The sequence below is a fragment of the Chenopodium album genome, chromosome 23 (assembly GCF_948465745.1).
Source record: "Chenopodium album chromosome 23, dcCheAlbu1.1, whole genome shotgun sequence".
Taxonomy (NCBI): Eukaryota; Viridiplantae; Streptophyta; class Magnoliopsida; order Caryophyllales; family Amaranthaceae; genus Chenopodium; species Chenopodium album.
In genome coordinates, this window is record NC_137856.1 from 28,690,112 (window position 1) to 28,711,927 (window position 21,816).

The 21,816-nt window shown below is 34.9% G+C and overlaps 2 protein-coding genes across 3 annotated transcripts; one reads left to right on the forward strand and one right to left on the reverse strand.

Annotated features, from left to right (window-relative positions):
* Nucleotides 1-2,056: 2,056 nt before the first annotated feature.
* LOC145606813 (uncharacterized) lies at nucleotides 2,057-11,917 on the reverse strand. Of its 2 annotated transcripts, XM_081662646.1 has the most exons (13): nucleotides 11,782-11,917; nucleotides 11,229-11,278; nucleotides 11,031-11,124; nucleotides 10,881-10,930; nucleotides 10,387-10,436; nucleotides 8,925-9,033; nucleotides 8,127-8,187; nucleotides 7,920-7,972; nucleotides 7,440-7,532; nucleotides 5,778-5,841; nucleotides 4,795-4,902; nucleotides 4,148-4,202; nucleotides 2,316-2,497 (listed from the first exon to the last, which is right to left on the reverse strand). In XM_081662646.1, exons 2-13 carry the CDS (start codon nucleotides 11,253-11,255, stop codon nucleotides 2,464-2,466), a joined length of 798 nt encoding a protein of 265 aa, XP_081518772.1. In that variant the 5' UTR covers nucleotides 11,256-11,278; nucleotides 11,782-11,917; the 3' UTR covers nucleotides 2,316-2,463. The 2 variants fall into 2 exon arrangements, with proteins under 2 accessions (XP_081518771.1, XP_081518772.1); XM_081662645.1 differs by lacking the exon at nucleotides 4,148-4,202 and having other exon boundaries at nucleotides 2,057-2,497.
* Nucleotides 11,918-16,999: 5,082 nt separating this feature from the next.
* On the forward strand, nucleotides 17,000-21,197 carry LOC145607283 (cell division cycle 20.2, cofactor of APC complex-like). Its single transcript, XM_081662992.1, has 5 exons — nucleotides 17,000-17,003; nucleotides 17,286-17,423; nucleotides 19,890-19,982; nucleotides 20,400-20,953; nucleotides 21,060-21,197. The coding sequence occupies exons 1-5, from the start codon at nucleotides 17,000-17,002 to the stop codon at nucleotides 21,195-21,197; spliced, it is 927 nt and encodes a 308-aa protein (XP_081519118.1).
* The last annotated feature ends 619 nt before the right edge of the window (nucleotides 21,198-21,816 follow it).

Below are 21,816 nucleotides of genomic sequence, written 5' to 3' on the forward strand. Positions count from 1 at the left end.
TTTTTTTTTTGAAACATTAATCTTCTGAATTAAAGTACAAGTATTTTTCTAAGAAAAAAGATGTCATTTGAATGTTTTATAAATTGTGAAGCAAGTCTAATTTTTTTTTTTTTTTTTTTTTTTTTAAAAAAGGTATTGTTTGGGCTAAGTCCATTGTCTTAAGCCCAATATCCTAAAATTACAAATATACCCTCCATGGTCTATCCATCATTAATGGTTGCAAAGTACAGATTTACTCTTAATCTGCCTAGTTAAGTACAACTCATGCGACCTGAAAATACAACTATAAATAGCTCTTCAATCATTAATGAAGGGGATTTTTCTCTCTCTCTCTCTCATTTCTCTCCCTAATTACTCTTTCTCTCACTACTTTCTCTTTCTAAAAAGGACATTCGCTAACTTTAGTATCGGAGGGGCTTTCCGGGTCCCACCGCGGGGCAGCTAACCTTCTCAGTTTTGCAGGCCTGGCTCTCAGACTTGCAAGCGGAGCACTCAGAGTTACTCAAGCCAAGCGGAGCTAAGTGGTACTTAGGCATTTCGAACAGTAGCTCTAGGGTACCTTGATATTCCTTGTAATACCCAAAGATTCCTAGGTTTACTTCTGTTTCCAGAAACAAGTATGTTTCTATTTACATGGTTAAGAGTATGTAAATAGTGTAAAGTTACAAAGTTTTGAGATTAAATTTGTGTCAAAAAGTATTAAGTTTCAATAATAAAGTTATACCTGGCAAAGGCAATGGCATGACGGTTTGGGCAAGCTTACAAGGAACGATAGATAGTAATGTTAGTAAAAGTGAGGGCCTGATCACATTTACTGAATTGAGATGAACTGAACTAAACTGATTGGAGTTGAACTGAACTGAACTGAATAGAGCTGAAATAAATATTTTATGAGAGAAAGAAATTAGGAGCTGAACTGAATAAAGCTGAAATGAATATTTTATGAGAGAAAGAAACTAGGAGCTGTCGAGCTGATCTGAACTGAAATTAAGCTGAAGTGAACAGGCCCTGAGGCAGTAAAGAATAAGAGGAGTAAAACTTTAAGGTGGTCAAATATTGATGATACTCTAGCAAAAATTGTGATTCTTAGACATAATTTTTGAACTTGCCTAGCATTGATGATGATCTAGCAAAATTGTGAATCTTATACAATGCTTTCAAATAATCATTAATTTCTTCTAGTAAGGTCCTGTTCTTTTGAGCTTCTACGCAGATCAGAGCAGATTTCAACAGAGCAGAGCAGGTATCAGCAGAGCATATTGAGTTAGCAAAATGGAGCAAAATTCAGCAAAGTAGAGTACATCAAAACAGAGCAGAGCGACTCTAAAAAACAGGCTCTAAAGAACAGGCCTTAGTGTACAATTGAAGTATTATGAAACTTAAACAAAATCTTCAAAATAATTCAAGTTGAAGACTCATCAAAGCATATGGGAAACATGGCTAAAACTTAAAAGGATTACAGTAGTAGAAAGACTTTGATTTACTTAAGTTGGGCCTACAATTGGGCTCAATGCACCGCCTTTGATTAATGTCTTTTTGATGTAATTAGTGGTTAACAGTTGAGGAGGAAAGGGATTTTGTGTATTATTGTCTTTAAACTAATTTAATGGTGAACAGTTGAGAAAGGCAATCTGTGTTTTATTGTCTTTAATTTTATTCCTTGAAGGTTAGAAGTTGATGTAGGGTATATAGTATTATTGTGTACTCTTTCCAGCTCTAATTGTTATTCTTGTTTCGAACATGATTATCAATACAAACATTTTACCATTAATATTTCTAAGTATGTATTAATAATTCTTTATAATGATTTCGATATTCTTAAAGAGCTTTTAGATATGAAGGGAATATTACACCATATGTGCAAGCACAAGACTTTATACTTTATGAGTTTATTATATCTTTCATTCTCCAATGACACTTCCCACGGGTGTGGTTGAGATGGGGAAGTCTACGTTTTATTTCTATTGTTATAATGATGGATTTATTGAAAAATAAATGGTGTGTCTATTCCTATAAGAATAGAACAAAAATAAAAAAATTATATAAATATAAGAACTTGAAAATGTAAATGCAAGTATGATTAAAAATAATATTAATCGGAAAGATGATGCACATTATGCTCTTGAGTGCACAAAATACTGATCAAATTGTCCTATAACAATGCGATCATGAAGCAAATTCACTAATCATCTATGTAAGATATTGACCTCAACCAAAATAGTGAACATAAATGCAAACGTATTTGTGCATTTTTAAGTAGAATCAATGGAGAGGTTTTCAAATTCTCGAATTTCTTGATTTGCAGCTTTCTTGAGCTCTAGAGCCCTTTTATAAGGTGGGGCAATCGGAGGTTGTACAGGATCTAAACTCTTGTAAGTCCCTTCAGCAACTTGAGGTAATGGGTATGACCGATCCGAGTCGTATCCGCTTAGATCTCCACAAGCCAAAAATGGAATATATACCTTATTTGGCCCTTCTAACCACGCACTGCTGCAATCTGTTGTAACAAGACATTGAAGAAAAACATAAACAACAATTTCATTAAATACAGAAAACAGGTAATGCTTGTGATTCATTCTGCCCCAAGGTATAAGAGAGAACGGGAGGTGATGCTCTCCTAATCCTATGTTCACAGGATAAAGATAAGAAAAGAGAAACAAGTTGCGGGCATTAAACTAGTTGTGCACTTGGCTAGGCAGAGACAAGCAGCTTTCCGCGTACTAAAAAATAAATAATAATAATAATAATAAAATAAAAAAACCGCGAATGGCCCAATTATATGCTCGTAAGCATAAGCTAGTTCATTGCCATTGAGCTGTGAGATTTCAATACTTTTAAGAAACATTAGACAAATATTATGCTTTGTATCATTTATTACGTAGTATTAATAATTGGCACATAGAAGGCTAGTTAGTTTTCTTGACAATTTTCAAAACTAAATAGTAGCAGTGCTATCAGAAAGGCCCTAAAAATACGCACAAGTTAAACATAAAAAAAATATTAAGATTGATGATGAGCCTGCAAATAAATTGAAGATAAGAAACATCTCCATGAGATGAATTTTCCACAAAGCAAGTCTCCAGATTTTTTTTTATATCACGTTTACAATGGTTTCTACATCTGTATGTCACGGTCAAAATGTGTAGTACAGTATGGATAACAGGATATGGCAGTATCTTACTATCAGAAAAATGGATAAGAATGCCAAAAGTAGATTGTTTTTCTCATCTTCAATATTGAACAGGGATAGAAAATGGGTCTACTATGTTTTAAAGGACTATTATTGGATAAAGGAGCTCTTGTTGGAGGTAAGATAGGTACGGAGTGTGGGCACCTTGTAATTAAATCACCTTTTGTACACTCCAACCACTGGTGGACCAACTAATTTTCTAAAAAATCAAAACTATTAGTTATCTTGTCTATATCATGTAGCAGACTTGACTTTGCCATGTCAAGGATAGACATTTAAGAGATAGCAATAATATTTCTGAAGGGATGTTATGTTATGGCACTGATAGAGGGAATACAATCATGGTAATGACAAATCAGAAGAGCCGAAATTGACAGATAATGTCAGGCATCTAATCATGTACAGATAAGTAGGTCATGATGAAGATCAGCGAAGTTAACAGCTTTTAATGAAGAGAATTAGACTAATGGATTAAGGTTTTGGGAAGAGAGTGATGGTCGCGGTTAGCCACTATCAGCAATCAAGGCAAGTTGCTCTTATGTCTGCTCGTTAGTTCATCTCAAAGACCGTATAATTATGGTTTAGAATAGATATAATTGATTCAAGTCATACCCGGAGGACACAAGATTGAAAATTTGCTTCAAAACTCAAGTCGGCCACAGGACTGGTGCCGTTTTGAAAAAACAAACAACCCACTTGTTAGCTGTAACAGTCCAAGACAGATTTGGTTTGGGATGTGACAGGGCCTAACTAAGCGGGCTCAGGTTATCCACTAAGATCTCCATAAACCAATAGAGAAAAGAAAAGTATTACCCTTTGTTGGGCCTGCTAAATCACCCACTGCAGTCTGCAGCAGTCTATAGCAATAAGGTATGAAGCAAACAGGTGCAAGTTCATCTATCAATTAAAAGCTCATAAAGGGGCAACAGAGTGTTATGCTTGCACAATTATTGTTACCTAAAAATGGTGTGAATTGGTCCCTCACTATTAGTTGACTTATATGCATGCTTGCCTGCTTGAACAGAGGAAAGATACTATAAGTACTAAATTTGCCAAATTGTTTAAATTGCTTATACCATTCAACTATTGTACAATTGTTTAGTGATTAGTAGATAACCTGAGTTACAGATAGGATTCCGTGCAAATTTATTAAAAAGCAAATGAACCAATGAATGTGATAAGTCCTAAAACATATACTTCCTCTATCCTTTTTTAATTGCAACGTTCATAGTTTCACCCTTTCACGCTTGTCAATGCATATATAATACCATATGATAATCTATAATTATCTTTTAATAAAAAGTAGATATCGAGACTAATTTAATAAAATCCATCATGAATATTTTTCCTAGCATATAAAAAACAAAAGACGATCAAATAAGCGTTTGAATAGGGTAAAATTACATATGTTGGATAAACAATGAGCAGAAATGGTACATACAAAAGGCATATCCCACCATCGTTCAACATACCTTGGACATATCAGTTCCAATAGCACCAGTTGGCAATATAGTTATTCACATCAAAGAGTAACTTTATCCACGCACATATTTTTTCAAAAAGATCAGGTAATACAAAGATAAAAAGCTACAAGAACTGCTTACCTAGATTATCCACTCCCGAGGGACTGCCAACCTCCTTCAGAAGACGATATAAATCCTTCTCACTAAAACCTTCTGGAGGAGAGTAATCCTCGCAAACTGCAAATGCCTCTGCAAAAAAATTATTTGTGGATAGTTAGTTCTTCGATATCTTAAGCACCAGAATATCTTAAGTATTTTTGTACAGAAAAAATCAAGATCAAGTCATACAAATCAATACTTCATTCTTATTTAATCGCAACTTTAGAAAATTTATACTATGCACACACACTCCTTTGACTGTCTTTTGTGATTTATACGTTACAAAAAACATACTCAAGTGAGGTCTTGTTAGATTCGTTTCAACATATACTTTCACAGTATTAACCTCTTATAATTTTTACTAAAGTATAATTAAGGATATTAATGATAGAAAATGTGCAATGGCAAGCGTGATAACTCTAATGTTAAAATTGAAAAACGAATGGAGGAAGTATTATAATTCGAATACTCTCTATACAAAAGGGAACAAAGCATCACATCTAAGGTAAATGTGTGAAATTGCCAGAATATATATCCTGATGAAACATAACCCTTTTATTTAATTATAAATATAAATATTAACTATAGACACCAATCCACCATCATCTGATCATGCCAATAACATCCAGAAAAGTCCAACATCTAAACTGTTCTCATGCTCACCAGAGTCACCACTTACTATTACAAACATCCATGTAAATGACAAGTGAAGAAGCTGGAAACACAGTAGTATTTCCAATGCTGATTTCATGGATTGGTTAAAACGATGTCAGCAAAACAGGTAATCACATCTAAATTTTTCAACAAAATTGAATTAATCCTTGATTTACAAGGACGGGTATGCTAGTCAAATGCTAAAGGCCTTAGTGTATATAAGATTATATGCAATACCAAAAGAGGCAAGCAAATCACCAATGACATGAATGATAAAATAAACTAAAAATGAATCAGATAAATTTCCTTACCAATACTTGAATTACGGCTGCTTTTTGGTTTTGCAAATGTCACTTTTGGGAAAAAAAGTTTCAGCTGCAGCACAGAAACAAGAGCACAGAAAAATTCAGAGGTCAGACCTCAGACCATAATTCTCAATAAAAGCATTCGGCGAGCATATTATGCCACAATCGTTGTTGAACTATTGTACTTCAGTTTCTTTTACCCATCAAATTTCACACTTCCAACAAGATCGATGAAAACAGAAAGTTAAAACATGCTTTCAGAGATATTTCACATACAACACTTACCATATATGACTTAACATAATACTAAGGAGCAAGCTTGTGTGCTACTCATTGGATGAGGCATACAAGACAGTCGCAAGTCTACCCATCACCGAGTGAGGGAGAACCTATGTTCACCCAATATTGTTGTGGACAAGAGATGTCCACAAAACCATAAATTATTGTTGAGAAGCTTCTGATTACACATCTGATGCACAGAAACAAATGCATAACTTCTTACCTGTTTTCAATAATTATACGGTGTGCACAGCTCCATTATTCTTTACTCTTGATATATGTCACGTTAAAATATGTATGCAGTCTAATACGACGTATAAATATTGACTTTCATTATTTACACAATTATGGTTGTGCACTTGTGCTGGTCTTTACAAAACAAAGTGCAAGTTAGAACTACACAACCTCACCATAAAGCAATAATTATTTATGTAACTTACTAATATTCTTTACACTTACAATTTGCATGGAAATTAAGTCATTGAGTGTGTAAGGTGGGGTAGCAAAAGGGGAAAGAAGGGGATAAATTGCCCAACAATGCAAAGAACATTAAGGAACAAACTTATGGGGAAAGCATATAGAACATGCAAACTCAGATAGTACAATTTAGATTATTGCATTACTAAACAAAGTAATGTGAAGGCACAATTTATTAGGATTGGAGATCCCAAAGAAATTATCCAACAATTACTCCGTAAAATGATAGAGAAAGTTATGACTAATCTATCAACAGAATCTTGTGGACAATACTGCAGCATATGATAACGAGAAAAATATAAAGAACTACCTTATGTCACAAAAACAGAAGATAGTTTCACTGAGATATTCTCTCATCCGTCCTATTACTCTATCAACTTGAAAAGTGATTAATCTCTGTCCCAAACTATCCAATGAAGGGTTGTGGTTCAAATAATGGTTTTAAGGACAGATAGCATGAGACATTATGTGAAAATTACAAAAGGAAGGCAATTGTAAAAACTGAGTCAAAAGCTCAAAGTGAGCTCTAGTCTCCTAAAGTACTCATGGAGGTTAGAACTTAGAAATCAAAAGCAGTAAAGCCTGGCTAATGATGGATTCTATAAACTTTAGAGGGTCAAACTAATTGGGTAAGCTGTAACCAGTAACAGTTGATAAACTACTGGACTTTGACAACCCCTCTTAAAGACAGATTTAACACATAAGTTAGACATGAAGTAACCAATATTTAGCCATATTCTAAGTATCAACATATATGCGTATGCAACCATATTCATGGTACAAAAAATCCTCTGGCATCTGAAGTACAATGATAGCTAATTGAAACTTAAAAGACATGCTTCAATACCCTAGACGACCTAGAGTCCTAGACACTTTAATAAACAGTTAAAATAATTTCTTTTAAGTTCTCACCTGGCAATATAGGAGACTTGTGTCTTTGCCATGGAATATCTTTGCAATGAATTTCCCTCCCTTCCTCAATATGTGAGTGACAATTGTCAAACCCTAAAAGCAAAGTATCAATGATAGTCAATTCCCACATCCAAAAGAGCTAACACAAACAAAATACACCAAAAGGATGCAAATCCATAACACATGTCCCATTTCCGCCCAAACATTCCAAAGCAGAAATGAAAATTATCTATAAAACTTTGTGAAGCTTCAGCTTTTCTTAGTAAGCTCAAAGCTGACAAACAACTGACATAACATTTAGCAGAATTTTAATTTTCTTTGAAAAGCTATTTAATGGTACGCTGTACTTGCAGATATGAAAATTGGTGTATAAGCAGTCTAATCAAAATAAAGCTGGCTGAAGAATTCACATCTACACCAGCAAGTCACTAACTAATTATCTTTGACAATGCAGCGGCTGTTGGTAAGAAAGCTACTTACCGCCAGTATGAGCTGAGATTGAACAAACTCATCCATGTCATGAAGTTCAGTAACTGTGCATCACAAAGACTACATATATCAACATCAAAGATCCAGTAACAGTAATTACAAAATCATTTTCTTTTTATACAGAATATGAAATTAAACTAGGATATTAAAATCGACTTGTATAGCTTAAATAGCAAATGATTAGTGAAATAAGCTAACCGTCGGGTGCACCATCACAAACAACCAAGTCAGCCTTACACCCATCAAAATGTCGAATGACCTGGCATATAATAGAGGATAAGTTAGCTGAAAGATGGCCAACCAATAATTCAAACAATGTATTGACAGAAAACTTTTATTGATACCCATAATATCGTAAACAATTATTGAAAGGATGCCTGAAGGAGAAACTGGTTGGTCAATGGCTATTTTGGTGCCATTGCACAGCAGTGATTGGATAATATCAAGCCAGCATCTCTAGAACTATAACCAGGCCATTGACTCCTGAACTTTACCTCTATGTACAGCTATTCAGAGGGTGACTTCCTTTTGAAACCAAATAGCTATCATTATCATATAGCATATGCAAGCTTGACTACCAAGACCAAGATCAATTATTTATCAATGCAAAGGAATGAGAAGCATATATGGAAATTTTCCAGTCCCAATTCAGCGCATAACCAGACATATAACTGATAATATACTTGTTAAAAGTGCAACTTTTGAGAAATGAATGCAATACATTCCAATCAGCACTTGTCAACTTCTAGAGTAGCCACACCCCTTAATATTATAATAATCTTCAAGCTCAAAACTTCATGGGCAACACAACATCAAAACATACATAACCTGACTGAAGAAAATTGGAGACCGGCTTCATAAGTATGATCTTTTACAAGATACCCAGATAGAGCACATTGATATAAGATATAACATCAAAGGACTGCAATTCTTACTTCAATTTAAATTAACATCGTGTGTAAAAAGACTATAAACCCAAGAACACAATAATCCTACCACTTCAGCTGTTCTAGCATTCGTTATGTCACCTTGCACTTGAATCACTCCTTCTATAGGAGCCATTGGTTGCAAATCAACAGCCACTATAAGAGGAGGGTTGGATTCCCTGTAAAACAATTATTGATTACAGGAGTGTCATAATCTGGAGTTTAAGAAGATGAATAAATCACACTTTGCAATATTTTTACAACTGAAGTTAGCATCCACCTTTCTCAAGCTATTACATGTACAGGGCTTTAATCTAGAGGGGAAAGATCATTAATAAATGGTACGACGTACGAGAAACCTCTTAGGCAATTCAAGTTTATAACTCTAACATCAAACCAGTTCAAAAGATTATTTGGAGATTCATACACGATACACTCTATATTTGGCCAATAATTGGCAAAAGACAAAAAAAAAAAAAAAAAAAAAAAAGAAGCCACCTTTAGTCTGGGCATGGATGAGCCAACACCATTCTCAAAATTGGCTTTAGGTCAAACTTTGTGTGTACATGACAGAAAATTTGGTTTACAAAGACATGTACGCTAAGACAGTACTCTTCTTATTTAATTAACTCATTTTGACCCGCACATAGTTTTAGGCAAGTTAATTGATTCAGTTTTGTATTGTGTGGAGATTAGTAGTAAAGTTTTTTTTAAAACTTGTAGAAAATAGATAATGGATAGTGGGATTTTTATTTACTCTCTCTATTCCCAAATAAAAGCTCAATTGCCTTTTGCACACATTATAAGAAAATTGAATGAAAAATGAAAAGAGGTTTGGTTCATTACAAAAACAAATTTAATAGTAGGGCTTGGTTGATTAAAGGTGGACATAAAAACACAAGATAATGAGATTTTTGCTTATTAAAAGTGAATTAAAAACCAAATTGCATTACCCATGCATATTAGTAAAAAGTATTTAAGCGTAGAATTTTGGAAAACCTGAATCTCCAAAGTCACCAACTTCATCAACAAGACATTTATCATTACTTGGGCCATTTTATTTCATTTACTTGTTTCATCTATGATGCAAAGCATGTAATTTCCATGTGAAGATCATCATGACATGTTTAAGCCTAAAGGTTTTCAATTAGTAATGGACTGCAGCAATATGCAATACCCTTCCACTCCAAATCTCACCGACAGATATGTGAGGCATGAAGGAAAAGCAAAATGAGCCACATATCATAAGCTACATGAGATACCGTAACAAAAAGCAGAGTATTTAAAACTTAAAGTGTAAACTCCAATTACGATTGCTTTCATTGACAAAGATGAAGAAGCTAATCAAAAGCAGCCATGGACAAAATTTGATGTAAACTCGTCCATTTGTGAAAGAGACACTAAGAGTTGATTAAGATTTGAGAAAAAAGGGTCACAAGACCATCTAACTCCCCAGTCAAACAATTGATAGTTGCAACAACCATACATATGTGCCCCAAAAAAAAAACTCAAATTTAGACAAGGAAACACACCCAGAATCCGGTGATAGCTTTGCTGGGAGATACAACTTCCGACTCAAAACCTACATAGCAGAATCCAAACAATAGACTTTAAGTATGTAAATTCTCACAGGATTCACACAAATTTTTATCAGACTTGAATAGTTTAAATCTGTAAGCCTTAACACTAAAGAGTCACTTAGATAAAACGTACATATTTCCAGATATTAGAAGTGCAATGAACAAGTTTTAGTTAAGATATACACAGGAGCCTACCATTACTTTCAGCGATATGCCCAGTGAGTATATTAGGAATTTTAAATTAAATAGCAGCCAGGAAGCCAGAAAATTTGGCCATGTTCACACAAGTTTTTTTGCATACTATGTGTTAGAGAGGACAAAATCAAATGCATACCAAGCTAGGATATCCTTGCACTATTAATTTAATTTTTGCATCACCTTATGATTACCAACATAGACGAAGTGAAGTAAAAATAGATAAGAGAAATTGAGCAACAAATTATAACCTGACTCCAGCTACCGGGAGCTGCACAAAGATCCACCACCCTCTTCACCCCTGCAAATTCCAAATCAAATTTTTACAGCCAAATGTAAGCAGATACGCTAATAAAGGTACATTATACGGAGTACATAATCAAGTAAGGGTTACAACACACCTTCAAAAATATTGAATTCCTCATCAATTTGAAGCAGCTTAAAGGCACTTCGAGCTCGCCATCCTTCTTCTTTTGCTTTTCTGTAGTAAATATCCTGCAAGATTAAAACAACTACCTTCAACGAATACAAAAACCAAACGAAGAACACCTGAATTCATTCACATTCCATGGGAAAAAGATCAAAGGAAATGTACAAACCCTCTTATCCCTTGAAGCTTTACCCATTGTTCACTCGAAAACCCGGAAATCTGAAAATTCAGATAAGCTGTTATGTCAAATAATCAATAGAACACGATATCAACCCGAAATAATATCACATTACCAATTTCTGTACAAGCATTTTGAGTTTTTGACACATTAGTACATTACTAAAACAGGAAAACCCCATCACAATGGAGGTCCTGGGTGATCAAATGCCGCCCTCGGCCCGGGAAAACAGGTTCATTTTCACAGTTCCGTACTAATATTCAAGAGTTATAAAGAAAACCCTGCAATACATTTGCAAATTGCTACCAAATTTGACTCAAAAATCAAATAAAGCTCGGATTTTTCTTGCTTAAGAATATGAATAGCATAATTGTAGCAACGAAATCGTTCGTTGGTTATAATCTTTGATAACTTGAGTAATTATAACTGCTAGTTGAATAATCCATCTTAGAAAAATTAAAATTGATTGTACTGAAAATAAAATTAAGCACAGTGTGAAATGAAACCCTAAGTTAATAAATTGATAGATTAAGATAAATCCTACCTTATAAGCTGGTTCAATGGAGAGAGAAAACTAAGGAGAAGCTTTAATGGAGAGCTTAGAGTACGCTTTAATGGAGGAGAGAAAAGAGTGAAGGAAGGGAGGGTAGACTGGTAGACTGGTAGTGCAGTACTGGTGGTGGGTTAATAGTGTGATTGTATGGGTAAATTCTTTGTTTTTATACATGAGGGTAAATTCGTAAACATGTTTTATTTTGCGGGCGTTAATTAGATATTCGAGGGCGGTATTTAATAACCCAAACGTAATAAAATTTGCTTAATGTCAACCGCCAAAATTAATAAGTAATACTTGTATGAACTTATCAAGTGTTCGAAATCATTTAGGAAATTCTACATGGTAGCTCATACTAATGCAAATTTTAATGGGTGAAAATTGTTTTTTTGTTTTCTTATAATTTAAGTGGCCATGAGAGTGAGGGATATCTCAAGTAGGTAGAGCTCCCCTACTGGTTCCAAGAGATCTTGGGAATTGGGATCGTTTCTCATCACCTGCCCTTGTGGCTCTCTAAACACCAAAAAAATAAATAAATAAATAATCTAAGTGACCATTTATTTTTGGGCAAGTGTTACTTTTATTGCCGGTTTGGTTAGAGGTTGTAAATGATGGTAATGGGAATGAATTTATATGTAAATTTGTAAGAAATAAAAAGATTTTTTCCGTGGTGATGCTAGCTCATTCTAAGGGGTTAGTCATTTTTCTTTAGAATTTTTCAATTTTATCTAATACCTCAACTCAAGTGATAATGGGTGGAAAACTGGAAATGAAAAAATATAAAGAAAAGACATGCTCGGAGATGAGAGTGCATTAATATGAGGATTAAAATGCTGATTTTCCTCTTAATTTACACTTAAAAATTCATTCTCATTACTATTATTTATTATCGGCTACCAAACGGGTGATAGAGTTATGAGAAAGAGAATGTTGGAAAGCTTGATTATATTGATGAATATACAGGAGTATATATAGTACAAGATTAGAATATTGAACATACCAAACTATGACTAGATACAATATGTGACTAGGTACGTTAGCTAATTATAAGGGATATATTTTGACTATCAAAACTAAAGAGTAAATCAAGGGATTTACATATTCTAAACAATAACTAATAATGATGATGATATAATCATCTTTATCCTTCATACGCCCCCGCAAGACAGCCGTTCAGAATGAGAGACCGATCTTGGATATAACATCTCAAATCTTGTTCAATGTAGGAATTGAAGTGGTGGTGAGATAGGTTGCATTGCATTGTGATTCTCCAATAAGGTTTGGAGGGAGTGGAGCATTAGAAGGTTTTTTTTTTCTTTTTTTTAAAGAAGAAAAAGAAAAGGAAGTGTATTAAAGGAGCTTTCTTTTTTTTTTTTGGATGGAGGAGTTGCGTGAAGAAGAAGAAGTAAAAAGATAGTATATATATAGAGAGAGAATAAGAAGTTGTTTAATGGGTGTTTTTCACGGTTTTTCAACACATGAACCATGATTGTAAAAATTTTAAAAAATAAAAATAAAGAAATTTGCTAGCGTATGCTTGCAACAAATGGGAGGAAAAAAATATAGAGGTTCCTTCACCACCATTGAAGGCGAGATAGAAAAATTATAATGGTGGTGATGGTGGTTTAGAATGGAATGTTATGTTTCTCCATAATGGTTTTGGAGAGAATTTTGTATATGGTAACACAAGGTAGGTAAACTACGGGATATCGAAAAAGGTTTGCATGTTTATCCGTGTAAGGGGTTTGGAGGAAAAATATATATATCAATGACATCTCTTGGTATATGGAATACGGGGTGCCAAAAGAGTTGAGCGAAAAGTGTGATTTTGGTTTGAAGCTATCCGAGACGAAAGTTTGATATGGTCACCATCATTTGTCGGCGTCGGCAAAGGGTTTTGATCGATAGTGTAACCATGGTAGTAGCGGAAGCAAGAAAAGATGGATCAAAAGCTCATGATACCGTGATAGAGTTATGAGAAAGAGAATGTTGGAAAGCTTGATTATATTGATGAATATACATGAGTATATATAGTACAAGATTAGAACATTGAACATATCAAACTATGAATAGATACAATATGTGACTAGGTATGTTAGCTAATTATAAGGGATATACTTTGACTATCAAAATTAAGGAGTAAATCAAGGGATTTACATATTCTAAACAATAACTAATAATGATGATGATATAATCATCTTTATCCTTCATAACGGGTGCTGGTATTTTATGACTAATCTTTAGTTTAAATAAATAATTTTTAATTTGCCTTCTTAGGTCCAACTACTCGTAACGATTAACCCCTACACTTCATCTATGGTGTTGTGTGTGGTAGGGTTGCAGATATGGATGATACTGGTTGGTTTATGTGGGGGAGATGAGTAGTGCACACAAGAGTGGGCGAAACTATGCAAAAGTTGTCATATCTATACTTATATATTAAAAAGCGTTCCTAAAACAGAATATGTTCCACGTGTCATCTTTTTTAAGTTCAACATATCAGTAATATGTGCCACATGTCACTATAAACATGACATGTCACCTTCACAACATGGTTTGCATCTAAAAATGCTTATAACAAGACTTGAACTCAAGACCAACAAGTCTTAAGTTACAAGTCTTACCTAGGGGTGGCAATTCGGGTCGGTGGGTCGGGTTCGGGTCAGATTTCGGGTTATGTTTAGAAACAATAAAAAATAGTGTAAAACTTAATATTATTACGAAATATGAAATTTTGGTCAAATCGGGTCGAATTCGGGTTATTCGGGTTCGGATCGGGTCGGGTTCGGGTTTCTCTCAGTAACTTCGGGTCGGGTTCGTTCGGGTTATCGGGTCGGGTCAGGGACTCTTACCATCTTAACCATTTAATAATTGTGTTTTTTTATCCAACAAAATTATAGTTAACTTAGATAAGTTAATTGGTATTTTATTATACTAATTGTTTCCATTATATAATGATTGAGTTTGACAACCAAAAAAATGTTTATAGCAAGACTTAAACTCGAAACCAACATGTACAAACTAGCAACCCGGGGAATCGCCCGGGCCACACACTAGTTGTGGTTTATAACTACATAAGTAGTGTTACTAGGAGTTAGTTTAAATTGATTTCTAAATTAAAAGTTGGTTATTTAATGCTAAGTTAGCCATGGTAGTTACTAAAAACACTACCAAATGGATTTTTCAATAATAACTAGTCAAGTAGTCAACATATAGAATTTTTTTTAACTCATTTTCATTCAGTTTTGTTTTTATATAAATGGTATGACTAAGATTTTTTTTTTTTCTTCATGATTTGTATTCGTATCTAGTTTTCGGGCCTTATAAATGTAAGGCAAATTTGTTAAAAAAAACCTTTTAAATTGACCATTTTGCGAAAAAACCCTTTTAAAAGCTTTTTGGCAAAAGAAAACCCGAAGATAATTTTTTTTTGTTGAAGACAACTTGTGCCTCTAATTCACTTAATTAAGCTCTAATATTTTCCTAATTACCCCATAACTCTCTCTTATCCATTTAATAATTAAATTAATTTACAAACAAAAATAAAAACTCAACCCACCATCCCTACCACCACTCCACCAGCCAGCACCACCCTCTCCTTTTCCCCCTCCCATGGCGGCAGCCCCCCTCCCCCCAACTGAGCCGCCCTGAACCGCCGGCCAGCCTCTCCTTTTCCTCCTTACCATCCCCCGCTGCAACCCTCCCCCTTCAACCCTAACCCCGACCATCTACCCAAACACCAACGATTTCTTCTTCAATTAGAGAATCAATTGAGACAACAATTAGAGCATCAACATCAAGTGGCGGAGGATCCTTAGAGTGGTCGGGATGTGGCGGCAAGGGCGAGAAAGAGGAAAGAGAGAGAGTGAGTCAAGGAGAACAAGAAAGAGGGGGAAGAAGCGTGAGGGAACCTGCTCGAAGTTGATAATTAGGAGGGTCGGCTGGTGGTCGAGGAGGATCGCCGGAAGTTGGAGGTTTAAGGCGGCGGTATAGTTGGGGGTGGGGCTGCTGCATGCTGCCATGGGAGGGGGAAAAAAGGAGGGAGTGGGGTGGTGGGAGTGGTGGTCTTTGGGTTTTTTACTTATTTATAAATTAAGTTGATTAATAAATAGTTAAGTGAGAGTTATAAGATAATTAGAAGAAATTAGAACTTAATTAAGTGAATTAGTCGCATTAAGTTGTCTTCAACAAAAAAATTTAACAATCGGGTTTCCTTTTGCTAAAATGTTAAAATTCGGGTTTTCTTTTGCAAAAAAGCTTTTAAAAGGTTTTTTTCGCAAAATGGTGCATTTAAAAGGTTTTTTTTTTGACAAATTTACCTAAATGTAAATGATGCAAAATTTTAGTTTAACCTAGTGCACACCTAACAAGCTAACATACAATAAAATAGGTGAAAAATAAAAAAGTAACATAATTATTATCTAAACCAATAAAATTAGCTCAATCGAATTCTATTTTTTCTTTTTTTTTTCTAAAAAGTTGTATTTTTACTCTTCTCAATCAAATTATCTCTATTCTTGATCAAATCCTCTCTTCTTTAAGCTTTTTTCACTCTTTGCCATCAAATTATAAATTTTTGAGTTTTTCTTTTTCTTCTCAATACAATGTCTCATTTTTTGATTGCTAAAACCAATTGTAAACTAAAATGATAGAGAAAATTGATTTTATTTATTTCTTCGTATTTAGTTATTAAAGAAGGGTAGAGCATAATGTAAATCATTATGAAGGCATATGTTACGTCTCGATAGTTTCCCTGATATCCCGACACAACAAATCCCACATGAGGCAACCTCCTTATGCCTATGTGCTATACTAAGCATCTGTTACGGTACAAGTTAGAATCATTATGTGTTATTTCCTCTATTATTATAGCGTGTTACACATATGGAAAAGACTAGTCTTGATCGAGATTTTTTTAATCGACTTGAACTCAAACCCGACCTACAGAGCATTTCTCAAGTCGTGTTTTCTTATCGGACCTTTCAAGTAAAACGAGAATGGGCTGATCCGTTGATGGGCCTAAATAGTACTAGTATTTCCAATAACCTAACTCCATTTTATTTTACTTTTTAATTAATTTTTTTCTATCATTCCTTTAAAACCTCACATCACACCAAATCTCAAACCCTAGAAACCCTAGCCGGCAAACTCGAGGAGAGAGAAAAATCGCAGCAGCAGCAGAACAACAACAACAACAAAATCAACAACAATGGGTAATCTTCAATTCTTCTTCTCCTTCAAAAGCTTCAAAATTTTCCAGATTTTGATTGAAAATCTCGATTAATTTGATCTTAAGAATGGTGGATATCTTCTTCTTCAAAATCTTCGAAAATTTCCAGATTTTGATTGATAATCTCGATTAATTTGAGCTTAAAAATGTTGGGCATCTTCTTCTTCTTCAAAACCTTCGAAATTTTCCTGATTTTGATTGAAATCTTGATTAATATGAGCTTAAAAATGGTGAATAATTTGATGATGATAACTGGATTTTACAGGTAAGGTTCACGGATCATTGGCACGTGCCGGTAAGGTGAGAGGGCAAACCCCGAAAGTTGCTTCTCAAGATAAGAAGAAGAAGCCCCGTGGTCGCGCTCACAAGCGCTTGCAGTACAATCGCCGTTTCGTTACTGCTGGTACTCTTTTCTCTCTCCTCCATTTTTTTGATTTTTGTTGAATTTTACTGGAATTTGTGATTATTGTTAGAATATTGAGATTGATTTGTTTGTGGAAATGTTGATTAGTGGAGTGAGTGAATTTTGTTGAAGTTTATAGTTAATGCTGAATTTGATTTTTGGGGAGTAGGGTTTTGGGTGGATTTGTTTGTTAAACGTGGGTTGTGAATTGCTGCTAATTTGAAGAATAAGGTATTGAATTTTGAATCTTGCATTGAAGGTTGGCATTACGAAACCTAGGATTTACTTCGTGCATTGTGATCTATGTTATATCATTGAAGGATGGCATTTCGTGTCACCTACGGCCTTGAATCATTTGTTATAATTTGTACATTTTCTATTTTGATTAATTTAGCTGGTCTTTAATGTTCTTTGGAGCATTAAAATTAAGATATACTTTTGTAAGTGTTATATCATGTATACTTTAGCAAAAGTTATATCATGGGTGTTGTGTTCATTGCTATTGGTTGGAAATGGCTAGTCTTTGAATTTGGCCCCTGAAACTTAGGATGGTTTTTCTTGCCTTTGGAACTCTGTTCTTGTCTATTGTGATCTTAAACAAATCACTTCATTGTTTCTTTTTCTTCTAAGTTTGTAGGTTATTTTTAGGAGTGTATGTGTTCTTTATTTGCAATTAGAAATTGGCAATTAGCAGAGCAAGGGCATTGTATTTATAACTCTTCGCATGTTGATTGTGGCCTTGAACAAAACGCTACATTCTTTCTGTTTCTTTTCACCTAAGTTCATACTTGTTTCAACTTTTAAATTGTTAGTTTCATCCCCTTGAAACAAATTACCTTTGAGTGGGGAGCTTTTGAGGAATGATATGTGTTCTTTATCTTGAATTAGAAGTTGCCAATTAGCAGAGAATGACGCTATATTTATGACTTTTCTCATATTGATTGTGGACTCGAACGAACCGCTACACTCTTTCTGTTTCAAGTTCTTACTTTCTTCAACTGTCAAATTGTTGGTTCCACCTCCTTGAAACAAATTGCCTTGAGTGTGGAGCATGTATTGTACCAAGTAGGATCTTGGAGCTTTTGGGGAATGCTATGTCAAGTATTCTATTAAGTGGAGATTGATTTTTGTTTAGTGCTGGGCTGGAAATTATTATAGGTGTAATTGTCTTATATTCTAAAGGACTTAGTAGTTTAAAATTGTATTTTCAGCGACAGAACTCATTGTCAACTTGTTTTTTCGAATGTATTGTTGGAGGAATGCAAAAAAATAGTTCTTTAGTTTAATTAAATGTCTTTGTTAATACTAGTATAGAGTATAATTTTATCAGCTTTGTGCTGTAAGACTTGGGTCTTTTGGTCTTGCATTAATTATAATTTTAGAATGCCGTTCTTTTGTTCTTTGGCCTTTCCCTGCAATTCTGCGAAAACAGAAGAGTATCATACCTTGTGCTGTCAAGTTTTCTAATTCATTTAGGCCTTTTTGTTATCAAAATGGTAACACAATGAGCTGATTTGTGCTTGATTATCCTGTTCTCGTTTTAATTATGGTACTTTTGATTTCAGTTGTTGGATTCGGCAAGAAGAGGGGACCTAATTCCTCAGAGAAGTAAGCGAATGGATAGCAAAATGTGAAGTCGTGCATCAACAATATCATAATGCTTAGGATATTCTAGTATCACTTTAGATCCTTTTGTCTTTTGATATTAATGGCTTCTCAAGTAATGTATTTTGCGTATTCATAAATCACTATTGTTTTGTGAGCTATTGAGCTTTCTATGTAGTTGGTACCTTCATTTTCTATGATAGTTAAAATTTTGGTCTCATTGCATACTTGCACAAAAGCTTGGATTTATCTTACTGGCAATGGATGTATTTAACTTTGTATCCTGCATGATTTTAGCCCCTTGTTCCTGATTTCCCAGTCCATTGTTCTCTACTTCGCATTTCGCATTTCCTACTGTGCTTGTGGCGGTGCTCCAAAGTGTTTGTGCTTACTAAATACTACTACGTACTACCTACTCATACAAAGTAAGAGCAATATGGTTCCCCTTACTTTACAATGCATATAAGTACAGTATTTTAACAAGGGTAAATATTTTTGAGCCCTAATAAGGTATATAATGATTGATTCTCCATATCTAGTCATGCTTGATAATTATTTCACCAATGATGGTTGTTGTGCGTGTACACCTGCAACCTCACCCTGATGGACTTGTGAGAGGTTCAGGTTCAGGCTCATTAGGGTCATTACCAACCCATAAAAAAAAAAAAAACCAAACTACTTCTCCCTACTTTTCCTGACGCTCTCTCCCATCTACACTTGCCAATAGCCTTCCATTCGTTGCCCTTTTTCTGTTCAGCTCAGTTGATAAGGTGGATAATGAAAGGGGAGACGAATAGGCTGAGGAAGAGGCTGTGTAGATGTGTTATGATGAAGGGGTTGTGAATGTATGGCTGGAACTAGGTAAGGACAAGGGAATAGGATACGAGAAGAGGCAGCGGTTCTTCATGATGTGGTTGGGAACTTGGGGTGCAATGGAAATGAGGGTGGGGAATGGTAGGTGTTGAAGGCGGTAATTGTATTGGGGGTGGACGTGGTGTGGATGAATATAACGCGAAGGAAGAGTTGTGATGGTTGTGCGCCTAAGTAAGGGGAGTTGATGAATAGCTTTGCAAGGAGAAGATGGTTGATAAAAGGAATGGAAATTGATTACATGGAAGACTCATTTTATAGTAAGAATTATTTTCTAATGCTAGGTAGTTTCAATTATTTAAAAGCAACAAGATGTAATTGAGATTATTCTTATCAAAATTTTCATCATCTTTACATCACAAGTCTTTTTAAGAATTTGATATCCAAAAACTAAGAAATCAATAGAATTGGATGCATTTAGTCAAGAACTACCTAATTGTTGCAAAGTACTAATATTGAAACATATACTACATTGAAAGAGGTAAAGGATAAAGTACTAAGCTTGTATCTGTTCACTGGCTTGGAATAGTAGAATCCTCACTACTGGATCAGCAGACAGTAGAATCATCAACAATGATGTGAGAGCTAGGAGTCATATAGTTGAAACTTACAGAGGACACCGGCGTGAAGTTTGTGGGTTAAAATGGTCATCATCAGGCCGATATCTAGCCAGTGGAGGCAACGACAACTTAGTGCATATCTGGGATCGGTCAATGGCCAGAATTAATTCATCTACTCAGTGGCTGCACAGGATTCAAAACCACACTGCTGCAGTCAAAGCCCTTGCTTGGTGTCCCTTTCAGAGTAGTATGCTGGCTTCTGGAGGAGGCATGAACGATCAATGCATAAAATTCTGGAACATTAGTACTGGTGCATGCTTGAACTCAGTAAACACTGGATCCCAGGTTTCAGGTTTAATATGGAGCAATAATGAACGCGAGCTGCTGAGCTCACACGGGCTTCCTGGCAACAGTTTAGTACTGTGGACATATCCAGCAATGTCGCAGATGGCAGAGCTTACTGGGCATACATCCAGAGTACTTTACATGTCTCAGGTAATTTTCTTGGTTTATTGACAACTGCAGCTTCTATTTCTCAAGTAACCTCATGATTTGTATTTTACTGATTTTCTCAAGTAACCTCATTATTTGTATTTTACAGAGCCCTGATGGCTTGGCAGTAGCCTCTGCAGGGGACGAGACCCTGCACATCTGGAACGTATTTGGTGATCCAGCTCAGGCGAAGACCACGTTAGGAGCTACTCGTGAGCCATTTGCTCATGTAAGTCGCATCCGTTGATACAGGATATTATCAGTTATCTAAAATGTTTCTGTCTATATCTTTTATAATTACTGGATATACATTCTTAGTTTGTTATTATAGTTAGTCCATGTATATACCATTGTAGTCCTAGGATTAAGCTTAGGTTAGTTGTTACCATTGTACTTCGTAGTTATTTTTTGTATAACTGATACATTGCAATATACTTATGCTTTCCAACTATTCTGTTCACAACATGGTATCAAAAATTTTGGTTGTATTTTTACTTGGTCCTGAAATGCGTAAAGCACAAATCAACCACAAAAATGAACAAATAGATTTGAAACTTTTCAAAATTTCTTAATTAGGGGGCAATAAACTTAGGGGGAAATCACACCTTGATTAACACGGTTAGCTAATGAAATCGAGTCCTTTTACCTCCTATTTCCCTCTGTTTCGCTCTCCTAAATCACTGCCATTCACCACCGTTATCAACTTACCCAGCATATTGGTAACTCTGACTCATATTACATTAGCACATTGGTACCTTCCTTGTGTTTTTGAGAAAAATCTCACTCCTAGCCTCTCCATGGTATACATTACATGAATCAATAAAACATCATACTAACACTCTAACAGACTGTTTATTTTAGCGTAT

Excerpts from the sequence above, each read along its gene's own strand:
- LOC145606813 (XM_081662645.1), bottom strand. The coding sequence starts at position 11,255 with ATGGGTAAAGCTTCAAGGGATAAGAGG. Across the intron at positions 10,437-10,880 it reads CTCCCGGTAGCTGGAGTCAG|GTTTTGAGTCGGAAGTTGTA; the intron begins GTTATAATTTGT and ends TCTGCTATGTAG. Across the intron at positions 4,903-5,777 it reads CAGCCGTAATTCAAGTATTG|AGGCATTTGCAGTTTGCGAG; the intron begins GTAAGGAAATTT and ends ATTTTTTTGCAG.
- LOC145607283 (XM_081662992.1), top strand. Across the intron at positions 17,424-19,889 it reads TCGCCGTTTCGTTACTGCTG|GTAAGGACAAGGGAATAGGA; the intron begins GTACTCTTTTCT and ends GGCTGGAACTAG. Across the intron at positions 20,954-21,059 it reads GAGTACTTTACATGTCTCAG|AGCCCTGATGGCTTGGCAGT; the intron begins GTAATTTTCTTG and ends TGTATTTTACAG.